General features: G+C 45.6%; 3 protein-coding genes across 5 annotated transcripts in view; 2 read left to right on the top strand and 1 right to left on the bottom strand.

Annotated features, from left to right (window-relative positions):
- Positions 1 to 815: 815 nt before the first annotated feature.
- On the bottom strand, positions 816 to 8079 carry PAGR1 (PAXIP1 associated glutamate rich protein 1). Of its 2 annotated transcripts, none has more exons than XM_064737670.1 (4): positions 7789 to 8079; positions 4952 to 5262; positions 2913 to 2995; positions 816 to 1018 (listed from the first exon to the last, which is right to left on the bottom strand). In XM_064737670.1, the coding sequence occupies exons 1-4, from the start codon at positions 7966 to 7968 to the stop codon at positions 840 to 842; spliced, it is 753 nt and encodes a 250-aa protein (XP_064593740.1). In that variant the 5' UTR covers positions 7969 to 8079; the 3' UTR covers positions 816 to 839. The 2 variants fall into 2 exon arrangements, with proteins under 2 accessions (XP_064593740.1, XP_064593741.1); XM_064737671.1 differs by having other exon boundaries at positions 4952 to 5345; positions 7789 to 7919.
- On the top strand, positions 8057 to 11853 carry LOC135460768 (vitamin K epoxide reductase complex subunit 1-like). The gene is made up of 3 exons (XM_064737672.1): positions 8057 to 8228; positions 9452 to 9561; positions 10686 to 11853. The coding sequence occupies exons 1-3, from the start codon at positions 8074 to 8076 to the stop codon at positions 10916 to 10918; spliced, it is 498 nt and encodes a 165-aa protein (XP_064593742.1). The 5' UTR covers positions 8057 to 8073; the 3' UTR covers positions 10919 to 11853.
- Positions 11854 to 13164: 1311 nt separating this feature from the next.
- BCKDK (branched chain keto acid dehydrogenase kinase) overlaps positions 13165 to 16713 on the top strand; it is a 28472-nt gene continuing 24923 nt past the window's right edge. For both annotated transcript variants that reach the window (XM_064737680.1, XM_064737681.1), the window contains exon 1: positions 13165 to 13190. The gene's annotated coding sequence lies outside the window, so the exon portion shown is untranslated. The remainder of the gene's footprint in view (positions 13191 to 16713) is intronic.

Genomic DNA, 16713 nt, shown 5'->3' with positions numbered 1-16713 from the left:
CCAAAAACCACCATAAAAATCCCAAAAAAATCAAAACCGAAAAACCACCAAAAAATATCACCAAAAAAATCAACATAAAATCAACATAAAAACCCCAAAAATCACCATAAAAATCACCCAAAAAATCCCAAAAAATCAATATAAAATTCCCAAAAATCACCAAAAAATCCCCTAAAATCCCCCAATAAAGACCCGAACCCACACCAAATGCTGATAATTTGATATATTTAATATTTTTCAGTATTTCCTGGTCCTGAGGAAGAGCCCCGGGGGCCGCTTGGGGCTCTGGGGGCCCTCGGGGGGGAAGAGGTCCCAAAAGGCCAAAAATCCCAATAAAAATCCACTAAAATTAATGTAAAAATACTCAAAAATCAAAATAAAAATCACCAAAAAAATCCCAAAAAATCAACATAAAATCAACATAAAAACCCCAAAAATCACCATAAAAATCACCAAAAATAAACATAAAAACCCCAAAAATCACCATAAAAATCCCCAAAAAAATCCCAAAAAATCAACGTAAAATCACCCCAAAAATCCCAAAAAATCAACGTAAAATCACCATAAAAATCACCCAAAAAATCAACATAAAATCAACATAAAAACCCCAAAAATCACCCCAAAAATCCCCAAAAAATCAACGTAAAATCACCAAAAAATCACCAAAAAATCACCCAAAAAATCAACATAAAATCACCACAAAAATCACCAAAAAGTCAACATAAAAACCCCAAAAATCAACATAAAAATCACCAAAAAAATCCCAAAATCACCCAATAAAGACTCCAACCCACACCAAACACTGACAATTTAATATATTTTAATATATTTAATATTTTTCAGTATTTCCTGGTCCTGAGGAAGAGCCCCGGGGGCCGCTTGGGGCTCTGGGGGCCCTCGGGGGGGAAGAGGTCCCGGCCGGTTCTCAGGATTTGCTCCTCCAGTTTCTTGTGGCGCTTCATGTCCTGCAGCACCTTGTCCAGGCGCGCCTCGCGCTTCTGCCCGCGGCTCGGGGGGCCTGAGGGGGAAAATTCACAAAATTGGGGGGAAAATCACAAATTTGGGGACTTTTGGGAGGCCTTGAATTGCCCCCGGAATGGCCCGGAAATCGCTGGGAAAAATCGTCCCAAAAATCGCTGTAAAAATGCCAAAATCGGGCATAAATCGCCATAAGAATCCCCAAAATCAACCCCAAAATTACCACAACAATTGCAATGAAATATCCACGAGAATGGATGAGAAAATTTCCAAAATTGCCCTGAAAATAACCCCAAAAATCACCCCAAAAATCGCTGTAGAAATGCCCCAAATCAGCCCAAAATTGCAATGAAATGTCCGCGAGAGTGGATGAGAAAATTTCCAAAATTGCCCCAAAAATCACTCAAAATATCACCCTAAAAATCCCCAAAATCCCCCCAAAAATCGCCCCAAAAATCAGCCCAAAAATCGCCTCAAAAATCACTGTAAAAATGCCCAAAATCAGCCCAAAATTGCACCGAAATCTCCACGAGAATTGCTGTGAAAATCTCCAAAATCGCCCCAAAAATCACCCAAAAATAACCCAAAAATCACCCAAAAAATTGGCGTAAGAATCCCCAAAATCACCCCAAAATTACCTCAAAATTGCCCCAAAAATCGCCTCAAAAATCGCTGTAAAAATGCCAAAATCAGCCCAAAATTGCAATGAAATATCCACGAGAATGGATGAGAAAATTTCCAAAATTGCCCTGAAAATAACCCCAAAATCACCCCAAAAATCACCCCAAAAATCACTCAAAATATCACCCTAAGAATCCCAAAAAATTCCCCCAAAATCAGCCCAAAATTGCCACAAAAATACCCAAAATCGGCCCCAAAAATAACCCCAAAATCACCCCAAAAATCGCCTAAAAATCACTCAAAATATCACCCTAAGAATCCCAAAAAATCCCCCAAAATCACCTCAAAAATCAGCCTAAAATCAGCCCCAAAATTTGCCCTAAAATCGCCTAAAAATGACCATGAAAATCTATCAAATCACACAAAAATTACCCCAAAAATCGCTGTAAGAATCTTTAAAATCCCCCCAAAATCACCTCAAAACTGCCCCAGAAATCACCTCAAAAATCACTGTTAAAATGCACAAAAATCGTCCCAAAAATCGCTGTAAAAATGCCAAAATCAGGCCAAAATCTCCACAAGAATTGCTGTGAAAATCTCCAAAATTAACCTAAAAATTGGCATGTAAATCCCCCAAATCAGCCCAAAGTTGCCCCAAAACTCAGCCCAAAAAATCCCCCAAATCACCACAAAATTACCCAAAAATCAACCCAAACCCCCCAAAATTCACCCCAAAAATCACCCCAAAATACCACCCTTAATCCCCATCAAAAACACCAAAAATCCCCCAAAACCACCAAAAATCGCCCCAAAAATCCCCCAAACAACCCCAAAAATCCCCCCTAAAAACCCCAAAATCACCACAAAAATTCCTCTCAAACCACCAAAAATTTCCACAAAATTCCCCAAAAACCACCCCAAAAACGCCTCAAAAACCCCAAAAGTCGCCCCTTAAACCACCCCAAAAAACTCCCCCAAAAACCCCCAAATCACCAAAAATTGCCCCAAAAATTGCCCCAAAAATCCCAAAATTTCCTTAAAACCCCAAATCCCCAAAACTCCAAAACTGCCCCAAAAATCCACCCAAAACCCCCAAAATTCAACAAAAAAAACCCCAAAATTCAACCCAAAAACCCCAAAATTCCACCAAAAATCACCACAAAAATTCCCCAAAAATGCCCCTAAACCACCCCCAAAATTTCCCCAAAAATCCCCAAAAAATCCCCAAAAAAATCCCTTTAAACCCCAAACCCCAAATTCCGGGAATTTCCCCCAAAATCCGGGAATTTCCCCAAAATTTGGGAATTTTGTACCTGGGGTTCGGCGCCGGTCGATGAGGGCGGGGTTGGGGGGGGCGGGTTCGTCGTCAAAATCGAATTCCGTGGGGGGAGGAGGCCTAAAAACGGGAAAAAATGGAAAATTTTGGGTTCAAATTCCTCAGAAATGGGGAAAAATTCCTTTTGGGGTTTTTGGGATAAATTTGGGGTTGGAAATAGAAAAAATTTGGGGGTTTTGGGGGGAATTTTGGGGGTTTTGGGGTTGAATTTTGGGGTTTTTTTGGGTTGAATTTCCCTCTGAAATGGGCCCAAAATCTGCCCAAAATCCCCTAAAAATCCCTCAAAAATCCCTCAAAAATCGCCCAAAAATTCTTGAAAAATCCCACAAAAATCCCCCTAAAAAACACTCAAAAATAACCCAAAAATCCCTCAAAAATCCCCCCAAAATCACTCAAAATCCCTCAAAAATCCCCTAAAAATCTCTTAAAAATCTCTCAAAAATCACTCAAAATCCCCCAAAATTGCTCAATACTCACCCAAAAATCCCTCAAAAATCACCCAAAAATCCCCCAAAAATCCCCTAAAAATCCCTCAAAAATCCCTCAAAAATCACCCAAAAATCCCTCAAAAATCGCCCAAAAATCCCTCAAAAAACCCCTAAAAATCCCTCAAAAATTGCCCAAAAATCCCTCAAAAATCCCCCAAAAATCCCCCAAAAATTCTTGAAAAATCCCACAAAAATCGCCCAAAAATCCCCCAAAAATCCCCCAAAAATCCCTCAAAAATCCCTCAATAATCCCTCAAAAATTGCCCAAAAATCCCTCAAAAATTGTTCAAAAATCCCCAAAAAATCCCCTAAAAATCCCTGAAAAATCACCCAAAAATCCCCCAAAAATCCCCCAAAAATCCCCTAAAATTCCCTCAAAAATCGCTCAAAAATCCCTCAAAAATTGCCCAAAAATACCTCAAAAATCCCTAAAAATCACTTAAAAATCCGTCAAAAATCCCCTAAAAATCACCCAAAAAATCCCCCAAAAATTCAATTTTTTTCCCAAAAAATCCCAATTTTTTCCCCAAAAAATCACCCAAAAATCCCATTTTTTCCCCAAAAAATCACCCAAAAATCCCAATTTTTTCCCCAAAAAATCCCTCAAAAATCCCAATTTTTTCCCAAAAAATCCCAATTTTTTTTCCCAAAAAATCCCTCCAAAAATCCCAATTTTTTTCCCAAAAATTCCCAATTTTTTTTACTTTTCCTCCTCATTCTCATGGCTGGGGCTCCCCGGGTTCTCAGACCCATCCTCGGGCAGGGCGGGGGGCTCGGGCGTGGGCTGGCGCCGCGGGAATGGAACGTTCCGGAGCGGGAGGGTCCCGAACGCCCTGAAACCCCAAAATCCCCCTAAATCCCCCTAAAAATCGCCCAAAAATTGCCCTAAAAATCCCTCAAAAATCCCCCAAAAATCCCTCAAAAATCGCTCAAAAATCGCCCAAAAATCGCTCAAAAATCCCCCTAAAAATCGCTCAAAAATCCCTCAAAAATCACCCAAAAATTCCCTAAAAAATCCCTCAAAAATTCCCCAAAAATCCCTCAAAAATCGCCCAAAAATCCCACAAAAATCCCCCAAAAATCCCTCAAAAACTGTCCAAAAATCTCTCAAAAATCGCTTAAAAAACCCCGAAAAACCCCTAAAAATCCCTCTAAAATCACCCAAAAATCCCCTAAAAATCCCCCAAAAATTCTTGAAAAATCCCTCAAAAACCGCCCAAAAATCCCCTAAAAATTCCTCAAAAAATCCCCCAAAAATCCCATTTTTTCCCCAAAAAATCCCAATTTTTTCCCTAAAAAATCACTCAAAAATCCCATTTTCTCCCCCAATTTTCCCCCAATTTTTACTTTTCCTCCTGGTTCTCGTGGCTGGGGCTCCCCAAGTTCTCAGACCCATCCTCGGGCAGGGCGGGGGGCTCGGGCGTGGGCTGGCGCCGCGGGAATGGAACGTTCCGGAGCGGGAGGGTCCCGAACGCCCTGAAACCCCCAAAATCCCCCTAAATCCCCCCAAAATCCCAATTTTTTTTACTTTTCCTCCTCATTCTCATGGCCGGGGCTGCCGGGGGCGTCCCCTCCATCCTCGGGCAGGGCGGGGGGCTCGGGCGTGGGCTGGCGCCGCGGGAATGGAACGTTCCGGAGCGGGAGGGTCCCGGCGCGGGCGATGCCCTCGAAGAGCTCCAGGATCTCCTGAGGCCGCGGGGTCCAACCCTCGGCTCCTTCCTCCTGCTCCTCCTCCTCGCTCCAGGGCACCGCCCACTCCTCATCCTCATCCTCATCCTCAGCTTCATCATCAGGTTCAGGTTCAGGTTCATTGGGGGCTTTGGGGGGATCCGGGGGCGGCTGCGGGGGGGGGGAGGGCGGGGGAGGGGTCAGGGAAAGGGAGTGAAGGGAGGGGGGGGAGGGGCGGGGCGTGGACATGGGGGCTGGGCGGGGATAAGGGGGGATAATGGGGGATAATGGGGGAAATTGGGGGAAAAATGGGGGGAAATTGGGGAAAAAACGGGATAAAAATTGGGGGGAAATTGGGGAATAATGGGGGAAAAATTGGGGAAAAAATGGGGTAAAATTTGGGGGAAAATTGGGGAATAATGGGGAGAAAATTGGGGAAAAATGGGGTGAAAATGGGGAAAATTGGGGAATAATGGGGGAAAAATGGGGAAAATTGGGGAAAAACGGGGGGAAAAATGGGGAAATTTGGGGGGGAAATTAGGGAATAATGGGGAAAAATTGGGGTAAAAATGGGGGAAAAATGGGGGAAAAATGGGGAAAATTTTGGGAATAATGGGGAAAAAATTGGGGGAAAAAATTGGGGGAAAAATGGGGAAAAAATGGGATAAAAATTGGGGGGAAAATGGGGAAAAAAAGGGGGAAAAATTGGGGAAAAATGGGGGAAAATTGGGGAAAAAATGGGGAAAATTAAGGAAAAAAAGGAATAAAAATTGGGAAAAAATGGGGTAAAAATTGGGGGAAAAATGGGGAAAATTTGGGGAAAAATGGGGTAAAAATTGGGAAAAATTGGGAAATTAGCAGGAAAAAAGGGGGAAAAATTGGGGAATAATGGGGCAAAAATGGGGAAAAAGGGGGGGAAATTGGGAAAAAATGGGGTAAAAATTGGGGAATAATGGGGTACAAATCAAGGGGAAATTGAGGAAAAAATTGGGGAATAATGGGGTGAAAATTGGGGGAAAATTGGGGAAAAATTGGGGAAAATATGGGTAAAAATTGGGGAAAATTGGGAGAAAATGGGGAAAAAATGGGATAAAAATTGGGGAAAATTGGGGAAAAATGGGGGAAAAATTGGGGAAAAATGGCGGAAAAATGGGATAAAAATTGGGGAAAAACGGGATGAAAATTGGGGAAATTGGGGAAAAAATGGGGTGAAAATTGGGAAAAAACAGGATAAAAATTGGGGGAAAATGGGGTGAAAATTGAGGAAAAGTGGGGAATAACGGGGGAAAAAATGGGGAAAATTGGAGAACAAATGGGGAAAATTGAGGAAAAAATTGGGAAAAATGGGGTAAAAATTGGGGAAAAAACGGGATGAAAATTGGGGGAAAATGGGATAAAAATTGGGGTAAATTTGTGAAAAATTGGGGAAATTTGGGGGTGGAAAGGAGGAGAAAATGAGGGGTAATGGGAGAGAAAATTGGGATTTGGCGGGAAAATGGGGCAAAGATGAGAAGAAAAAAGGAAATAAGAGAGAAAAAAAGAGAAAAAATTCAGAATTTGAGGGGAAAATCGAGATGGAAAAATCCCAGTTTGTTCCCAGTGCTCCCAATTTGATCCCTGAGGGTTCCCAGTGCTCCCAGTTTGATTTCTGGGGGTTCCCAGTGCTCCCAGCTTGTTCCCCGTGCTCCCAGTTTGATTTCTGGGGGGTTCCCAGTGCTCCCAGTTTGTTCCCTGAGGGTTCCCAGTGCTCCCAGTTTGATCCCTGAGGGTTCCCAGTGCTCCCAGTTTGATTTCTGGGGGGTTTCCAGTGCTCCCAGTTTGATCCCTGAGGGTTCCCAGTGCTCCCAGTTTGATTTCTGGGGGGTTTCCAGTGCTCCCAGTTTGATCCCTGAGGGTTCCCAGTGCTCCCAGTTTGATTTCTGGGGGGTTTCCAGTGCTCCCAGTTTGATCCCTGAGGGTTCCCAGTGCTCCCAGTTTGATTTCTGGGGGTTTCCAGTGCTCCGAGTTTGATCCCTGAGGGTTCCCAGTGCTCCCAGTTTGATTTCTGGGGGGTTCCCAGTGCTCCCAGTTTGAGCCCAGTGCTCCCAGTTTGATCCCTGAGGGTTCCCAGTGCTCCCAGTTTGATCCCAGTGCTCCCAGTTTGATTTCTGGGGGTTCCCAGTGCTCCCAGTTTGATCCCTGAGGGTTCCCAATGCTCCCAGTTTGATTTTTGGGGGTTCCCAGTGCTCCCAGTTTGTTCCCAATGCTCCCAGTTTGATTTCTGAGGGCTCCCAGTGCTCCCAGTTTGATTTCTGGGGGTTCCCAGTGCTCCCAGTTTGTTCCCAGTGCTCCCAGTTTGATTTCTGGGGGGTTCCCAGTGCTCCCAGTTTGTTCCCAGTGCTCCCAGTTTGATCCCTGAGGGTTCCCAGTGCTCCCAGTTTGTTCCCAGTGCTCCCAGTTTGATTTCTGGGGGGTTCCCAGTGCTCCCAGTTTGTTCCCTGAGGGTTCCCAGTGCTCCCAGTTTGATCCCTGAGGGTTCCCAGTGCTCCCAGTTCTTTATTTCTCCCCCTGAGTGAATCTCCCTCCATTTCCCTCCCTCCCTTCCCTCACCCCCCTCACGCCGCCGCCGCCATCTTGCCCCGTGACGTCACCGCGACCCCTCCCCATCAATTCCCTCCCGTCCCCGCCACCCCCGGGACCCCTCCGGGCCTCACTCACCGAATCCCGGCCTTCCCCCAGCGCCTCCGGGGGGTTCCGGAGCGGCGGGGCCGAGCCCGAGCCCTCACTCAGCTCCCCGCCGCCATCTTGGCCCCGCTCCCGCCATTTTTTAGTCGCGTTTTTCCGTCCCCCCTCACGCCACTGCGCATGCGCAAGCAAAAGAACTACACCTCCCATCATCCCCCGCAGCCAAACAGGAAGCAAGGCGGAGCTTTATCGCTGTCGGCCAATCAGCGGAGAGGGGAGGTGGGAGTGGCAGCGGCACCGCCCAATCGGGGTTGAACGATGGCGGGGGTGCTGCGGGCGGTGCTGTGCGTGGCGGGCGCGGCGCTGTCGGTGTACGCGCTGCATGTGGAGCACCAGGCGGCCAAGGACCCGTCCTACCGAGCCGCCTGCGACCTGGGGCCCTCCGTGTCCTGCACCCGCGTGTTCTCCTCCCGGTAAAAGCACCGGGAACGGCCCGGGAATAACGGGAGGGGGAGGGCGGGAACGGGAGTGGGCGGGGCTTACGTGAGGCGGCGGCCAATGGGAGCGAGGGGAAGGGCGGGCCGCTAGGGGGCGCGAAATGGGAGTGGGCGGAGCTTATGTGAGGTGGCAGCCAATGGGGTGAGGGGAAGGGCGGGCCGCTAGGGGGCGTTGTGGGCGGGGATCGTGAGGGGAAAGGGGCGGGGCTTAAAATTCTAGGAGAGGGTGTGAGGGGCGTGGCTTGGTTTATGGTAATTAGACCCATATATGGGATAATGGCTGGTGCTGCATGTCCATATATGGGTGTGAAGGCGTGGCTTGTGTCCATATATGGTTACAGGGGCGTGGCTTGCATGTCCTTATATGGATGTGGAGGCGTGGCTTCAGATTGTGCCATATATGGTCAAGGGTGTGGTTGTGTTACACCCATATATAGCCATGTGGGCGTGGCTTGTGTTTATATTAATGAAGGGGAGGGGCTTGTATCACTTATGTGTATATATGTGGGAATAAAGGGGATGCTTATGACCAAATATGGGCGTGGCTTGGGCGTTTCCATATATGGGCATGAGGGCGTGGCTTCTGCCTGTTGCCACATGGGGGTGTGGCCAAGCTGTGCCCATATATGGCTATGGGGGCGTGGTTTAACAATTTATAACCATATATGGGCATGGGGAGTGGGAATTGGGTGTGGCCTCACTAAGTGGGCGTGGCTTAGAGCAGCAAAGCATCGGTGCAATCTGGGGGCGTGGCTTAAGGCTGATAAGGGGTGTGGCTTATCCACCTGTGCACACCATATATGGGCATGGGGGTGTGGTTTAACCTAGTTATTACCATATATGGACATGAAGACATGGAAATGGGTGTGGCTTAACTAAAGGGGGCGTGGCTTAGAGCACCAAAGCAACCTGGGGCGTGGCTTAACAACAATAAGGGGCGTGGTTTATCCACTTATGCACACCATATATGGGCATGGGGGTGTGGTTTAACCTAGTTATTACCATATATGGACATGAGATGGGGGATTGGGCGTGGCTTTGCTGAGGGGGCGTGGCTTAGAGCAGCAAAGCAACCTGGGGCGTGGCTTAACAACAATAAGGGGCGTGGTTTATCCACCTATGCACACCATATATGGGCATGGGGGCGTGCGTAGCTGGCTGGTGGGCGTGTCTCAGCCTTGCCCCGCCCCTTTTTCCAGGTGGGGGCGTGGCCTGGGGCTGCTGGAGCACCTGGTGGGCCGGGACAGCGCCCTGAACGTCCCCAACGGCGCCATTGGGCTGCTCTTCTACCTGCTGCAAGGCATGCTGGGTAAGCAGGGACTGGGACCTTTTGGCTCCATTTTGGTGCCATTTTGGTGCCATTTTGGTGCCATTTTTGGTGCCATTTTGGTGCCCCCATGGTGCCATTTTGGTGCCATTTTGGTGCCATTTTGGTGCCCCCTTTGGTGCCATTTTGGTGCCATTTTGGTGACCCCATGGTGACATTTTGGTGCCATTTTGGTGCCATTTCGGCACCATTTTGGTCCCATTTTGGTGCCATTTTGGTGCCATTTTGGTGACATTTTTGGTGCCATTTTGGTGCCATTTTTGTGCCATTTTGGCGCCATTTTGGTACCATTTTGGTCCCATTTTGGTGCCATTTTTGGTGCCATTTTGGTGCCATTTTGGTGCCATTTTGGTCCCATTTTGGTGCCATTTTTGGTGCCATTTTGGTGACATTTTAGTGCCATTTTGGTGCCATTTTTGGTGCCATTTTGGTCCCATTTTGGTGCCATTTTGGTGACCCCATGGTGACATTTTTGGTGCCATTTTGGTGCCATTTTGGTGCCATTTTGGTGCCATTTTGGTGCCCCCTTTGATGACCCCATGGTGCCATTTTGGTGCCATTTTTGTGCCATTTTGGTGCCATTTTGGTGCCATTTTGGTGCCATTTTGGTGACCCCATGGTGCCATTTTGGTGCCATTTTGGCGTCATTTTGGCTCCATTTTGGTCCCATTTTGGTGCCATTTTGGTGCCATTTTGGTGACCCCATGGTGACATTTTTGGTGCCATTTTGGCTCCATTTTTTCCCCATTTCAGCCCCATTTCAGCCCCATTTTTTCCCCATTTCAGCCCCATTTTTTCCCCATTTTCCCCCCATTTTTTCCCCATTTTTCCCCATTTTTTCCCCATTTCAGCCCCATTTTTCCCCCATTTTTTCCCCCTTTTTTCCCCATTTCAGCCCCATTTTTTCCCCATTTTTTCCCCATTTTTTCCCCATTTTTTCCCCATTTTTTCCCCATTTTTTTCCCCATTTTTTCCCCATTTTTTCCCCATTTCAGCCCCATTTTTTCCCCATTTCAGCCCCATTTTTTTCCCCATTTTTTCCCCATTTTGGCCCCATTTTTTCCCCATTTTTTCCCCATCTCATCCCCATTTATTTCCCCTCCCAGCTCTCCATCATGGCCGTGTCACCGCCCTCGCCCTCGTGGTCACCTCGTTGGTGTCGGCGCTGGCGTCGCTCTGGCTCGGGGCCGTTCTGCTCTTCGGCCTCAGGGATTTGTGCCTGGTTTGCGTCAGCACCTACGGGGTCAACCTGGCCCTGCTGGCGCTCAACCTGCGGAGGTGGAGGCGGCAAAAAAACGGCACCAAAACCAGCACCAAAACCGGCACCAAAACCCAGTGAAACACACCCAAAATGGAGTGAAACCAACCTGAAACTACCTAAAATGGAGAGAAAATGACCCAAAACAGAGTGAAACCCACCCAAAATGGAGAGAAACCCACCTGAAATGGAGAGAAACCCACCCAAAATGGAGTGAAAGTAAAAGAAAATGAACCAAAACTGAGAGAAATCCACCCAAAATGGAGTGAAACCCACCCAAAATGGAGTGAAAGTGACAGAAAATGAACCAAAATTGAGAGAAATCCACCCAAAATGGAGAGAAACCCACCCAAAACGGAGAGAAACCGACCTGAAACCACCCAAAACTGAGAGAAAATGACCCAAAATGGAGGGAAACCCACCCAAAATGGAGTGAAAGTGACAGAAAATGGAGTGAAAGTGACAGAAAATGGAGAGAAACCCACCCAAAATGGAGTGAGAATGACCCAAAATGACCCAAAACTGAGAGAAACCCACCCAAAATGGAGTGAAAGTGACAGAAAATGAACCAAAATTGAGAGAAACCCACCCAAAATGGAGTGAAACCCACCCAAAATGGAGTGAGAATGACCCAAAATTGAGAGAAATCCACCCAAAATGGAATAAAAGTGACAGAAAATGAACCAAAATTGAGAGAAACCCACCCAAAATGGAGTGAAACCGACCTGAAAACACCCAAAACTGAGAGAAAATGACCCAAAATGGAGTGAAAGTGACAGAAAATGAACGAAAATGGAGAGAAACCCACCCAAAATGGAGTAAAATCCACCCAAAATTGAGAAAAATCCACCCAAAATGGAGTGAAAGTGACAGAAAATGAACCAAAATGGAGAGAAATCCACCCAAAATGGAGTGAAACCAACCTGAAACCACCCAAAATTGAGAGAAAATGACCCAAAATGGAGGGAAACCCACCCAAAACTGAGAGAAACCCACCCAAAATGGAGGGGAACCCACCCAAGATTGAGAGAAATCCACCCAAATTTGAGTGAAACCGACCTGAAACCACCCAAAACTGAGAAATGACCCAAAATTGAGTGAAATTCACCCAAAATTGGGGTACAGGGAGGCAAAGTTACAGGAAATGGAGGAAAAGTTACATTAAAATGTCTTAAATGGAGAAAAAATGGCATTAAAGTGACCAAAAATGGCATTAAAGAAATTATAAACGGCATTAAAGTGACAAAAAATGGCATTAAAGTGATCAAAAGTGACAAAAAAATGGCATTAAAGTGACCAAAAATGGCATTAAAGCGAACAAAAATGACATTGAAGTGCCTTAAAAGGGTCAAAAATGGCATTAAAGTGACCAAAAGTGACATTGAAATGTTTTAAAAGGGTCAAAAATGGCATTAAAGTGAGCAAAAGTTACAGTAAAGTGACCAAAGGTGACATTGAAGTGTTTTAAATGAGTCAAAAAAGGCATTAAAATGAGCAAAATTTACAAAAAGTGTCCAAAACCCACCACAATTCTTTGTGTGACCCCTTTCCCCCTCAATTTTCCCCCCAAAAAGGGAATTCAGGATTTGAAATTCACATTTTTCCCTCAAATTTTTCCTCAAAAAGGCTCCAGAAATCCCTTTTTTTTCCTCATTTTTCACCTCAAAAAGGTTCTGGGATTCCTTTTTCCCTCAAATTTTTCTCAAAAACTTTGAATTTAGAGCTTGGGGACCCCATTTTTCCCTCAGAAAAATTCCCAAATTCGCCTTTTTTCACCCAAAAAATCCCCAATTAATGCACTGGGACCCCCTTTTCCCTTCAAATTTCCTTAAAACATTGAGATTTAGAGCCTGGGGACACTTTTTTCCCCTCAGAAAAATTCCCAAATTCCCCTTTTTCCTCAAAAAAAAAATTATTAATTCATTGGCACCATCTTTTTCCCTCAAAATTTCCCAGAAGTTTTGCATTTAGAGCTTGGGGACCCCTTTTTCCCCTCAGAAAAAAATCCCAAAATCCCTTTTTTTTCCCTCAAAAAAAACCCCCAACTCACTTTCCCCCTCAAATTTCCCTAAAAAGCTTGGATTTAGAGCTGGGGGATCCCTTTTTCCCCTCAGAAAATTCCCAAATTCCCATTTTTTTGCCCCAAAATCCCGAGCCCCCCCTCACACCTCGGCCGCCAGGGGGCGCCGCGTCCCCGCCGCTCCCCTCAGGTTCCCGCGCACGCGCAGTGCGGCCGGACCGTACCACCCTGAGGGGAACGCGCGGGGGGGGGAAACAACGGGAGGGGCGGGAACGGGCGAGTCCATTCCGAGCCGAACCCGGGGGAGGTGTCGGGGAGGCCCCGGGGCCGCTGGTTGGTGAGGGGGAACATTTGGGGGAATTTTTGGGGAAAATTTAAGGGATTTTGGGGTAAAATTGAAGGGTTTTTGTGAGAAAATGGAGAGGGAAAAGGGAGTGTCCGGACACCGGGGTTGTGTTTGGGACACGGGGTTGTGGAGAAGGGAGGGCGGAGAGGTGGGAATGGAGGAGGGTTAAAGGGAAAAAGGGGTCCCTGAGGAGTTTTTGGGGTAATTCTGAGGGGAAAAAGGGGGACTTGGGGCCGTTTTGGGGTGAATTTAAGGGAAAAAATGAGTTCCGGACACTTCAATTCCCTTATAGGGGTGTCCTGGACCTTCAGAGTTTCTATTTTGAGGGAACTCTGAGGGGAAAAGGGGGTTCCAGAGCGGTTTTGGGAGAAATCCTGAGGGGAAAAAGGAGTCCCGGAGCGGTTTTGGGGTGAATTTAAGGGAAAAAATGAGTTCCGGACACTTAAATTCCCTTATAGGAGTGTTCTGGACCTTTTCAGTTTCTATTTTGAGGGAACTCTGAGGGGAAAACGGGGTCCCGGAGCGGTTTTGGAGGGATTCTGAGGGGAAAAAAGGATCCCGGAGACTTAAATCCTCTTTTTTTGGGGTTGAGATTTGATTTTGGGGAAACTCTGAGGGGAAAAGTGGCTCTGTGTTAGTTTTTGAGGGGAAAAAAGGGGTCCCCCTTTTTTTTGGGGTAATTTGGGGTAATTCTGAGGGGAAAAGGGGATTCCGGAGCGGTTTTGGGGTGAATTTGAGGTTTGATTTTGGGGAAACTCTGAGGGGAAAAGTGGCTCTGTGTTAGTTTTTGAGGGGAAAAAAGGGTTCCCCGAGCAGTTTTTGGGGTAATTCTGAGGGGAAAAGGGCACCCGGAGCGATTTTGGGGTGAATTTGAGGGAAAAAATGAGTTCCGGACACTTAAATTCCTTTATAGGGGTGTTCTGGACCTTTTAAGTTTCTATTTTGAGGGAACTCTGAGGGGAAAAGGGGGTCCCTGAGGAGTTTGCGGCAATTCTGAGGGGAAAAAGGGCTCCTAGATACTTAAATCCTCTTTTTTTTGCGGTTTTGGGCATTTTGAGAAGAAATTCTGAGGGGAAAAGTGGTTTTGGGGCAGTTTTTTGGGGGATTTTGAGGTAAAAAATGCGTCCTTGAGGAGTTTTTGGGGTAATTCTGAGGGGAAAAAGGGATCCCAGATACTTAAATCCTCTTTTTTTGGGGTTTTGGGCATTTTGAGAAGAAATTCTGAGGGGAAAATTGGTTTTCAGACAGATTTTTGGGGGGATTCTGAGGGGAAAAAGGGATTCCAGATACTTAAATCCTCTTTTTTTTGGGGTTTTGGGCATTTTGAGAAGAAATTCTGAGGGGAAAATTGGTTTGGGGACAGATTTTTGAGGGGATTCTGAGGGGAAAAAGGGATCCCAGATACTTAAATCCTCATTTTTTTTGGGTTTTGGGCATTTTGAGAAGAAATTCTGAGGGGAAAATTGGTTTTGGGACAGTTTTTTGGGGGATTTTGAGGGAAAAAGGGATCCCAGATACTTAAATCCAATTTTTTTGCGGTTTTGGGCATTTTTAGGTTTTATTTTGGGGAAACTCTGAGGGGAAAAGTTGTTTTGGGGCAGTTTTTGAGGGGATTTTGAGGTAAAAAAGGGATTTTTGAGGATAACTCTGAGGGGATCAGGGTCCATGGGTGATTTTTGGGGTGATTTCAGGAGATTTTTAGGGGTTTTGGGCTGAATTTTGGGGTCCTTTGGGGATTTTTGGGGTTCTTGAGAGGATTTTTGGGGTCATTTTAGGGGGTTTTTGGGGGTCCCTGAGGGGATTTTTGGGGTCTTTACTTGAGGGGACTTTTTGGGGTTTTTTTGAGGGGATTTGAGGTGTTCTGTGGATTTTTGGGGCTTTTGGGTGAATTTTTTGGGGTATTTTGGGTTCCCTTCCCTATTAACCCTTTCCTTGCCCCCATGCAGGAGATGGGGGTGGGATTTTTATGGTTTTTTGGGTGGATTTTTGGGGGTTTTGGGTGAATTTTTGGGGTTTTTGGGGGGGATTTTTGGGTGAATTTTGGGGTTTTTGGGGGGGATTTTTGGGTGGATTTTTGGGGTTTTTTGGGTGGAATTTTGGGTGGATTTTGGGGGTTTTTGGGGGGATTTTTGGGTGGATTTTTTGGTTTTTTGGGTGGATTTTTGGGGTTTTTGTGTGGATTTTTTGGGTTTTTTAGGTAGATTTTTGGGTGGATTTTTGGGTTTTTTGGGGTGGGATTTTTGGGGTATTTGAGTGGATTTTTGGGGTTTTTGGGTGGATTTTTGAGGTTTTTAAATGGATTTTTGGGTGGATTTTTGGGGTTTTTTGGGTGGATTTTTGGGTGAATTTTGGGGTTTTTTTGGGTGGATTTTTGGGTGAATTTTGGGTTTTTTGGGGGGATTTTTGGGGTTTTTGGGTGGAATTTTGGGTGGATTTTTGGGGTTTTTTGGGTGGATTTTTGGGTGAATTTTGGGATTTTTTGGGTGGATTTTTGGGTGGATTTTTGATATTTTTGGGTGGATTTTTGGGGTTTTTGGGTTCCTCACCCCATTAACCCTTTCCTGTCCCCCATACAGGAGATGCTGGGGCGCGTTTTGGGGGGAAATTTTGGGGTGGATTTTTGGGATTTTTTAGGTAGATTTTTGAGTGAATTTTGGGGTTTTTTGGGTGGATTTTTGGGTGGATTTTTGGGTGGATTTTTGGGGTTTTTGGGGTGGGATTTTTGAGGTTTTTGGGTGGATTTTTGGGGTTTTTTGGGTGGATTTTTGGGTGAATTTTGGAGTTTTTGTGGTGGGATTTTTGGGGTGGATTTTTGGGTTTTTTTGGGGTGGGATTTTTGGGGTATTTGAGTGGATTTTTGGGGTTTTTGGGTGGATTTTTGAGGTTTTTGGGTGGATTTTTGGGTGGATTTTTGAGTGAATTTTTGGGGTTTTTTTGGGTGGATTTTTGCGTGAATTTTGTTTTTTTTTTGGGTGGATTTTTGAGTGAATTTTGGGGTTTTTTGGGTGGATTTTTGGGTGAATTTTGGAGTTTTTGTGGTGGGACTTTTGGGGTTTTTGGGTGGATTTTTGGGTGAAATTTTGGGTGAATTTTGGGGTTTTTTGGGGGGATTTTTGGGTGAATTTTTGGTTTTTTTGGGTGGATTTTTGGGGTTTTTGGGTGGATTTTTTGGTTTTTTTAGGTGGATTTTTGGGTGGATTTTGGGTTTTTTTTGGGTGGGATTTTTGGGTGGATTTGTGTGGAGTTTTTGGTGGATTTTTGGGTGGATTTTTGGGTGGATTTTTGGGTTTTTTGGGTGGATTTTTGAGTGAATTTTGGGGTTTTTTGGGTGGATTTTTGGGTGGATTTTTGGGATTTTTGGGTGGATTTTGGGGTGGGATTTTGGGGTTTTTGGGTGGATTTTTGGGTGGATTTTTGGGGCAAATTTGGTGGATTTTTGGGTGGATTTTTGAGGTTTTTGGGTGGATTTTTGGGTTTTTTTGGCTGGGTTTTTGCAGATTTTGGCTGTCT

Source organism: Zonotrichia leucophrys, unplaced genomic scaffold (assembly GCF_028769735.1).
Source record: "Zonotrichia leucophrys gambelii isolate GWCS_2022_RI unplaced genomic scaffold, RI_Zleu_2.0 Scaffold_97_166073, whole genome shotgun sequence".
NCBI lineage: Eukaryota > Metazoa > Chordata > Aves > Passeriformes > Passerellidae > Zonotrichia > Zonotrichia leucophrys.
Note: the sequence above shows the minus strand (reverse complement) of the source record. Positions and strands in the feature narration are given on the sequence as shown.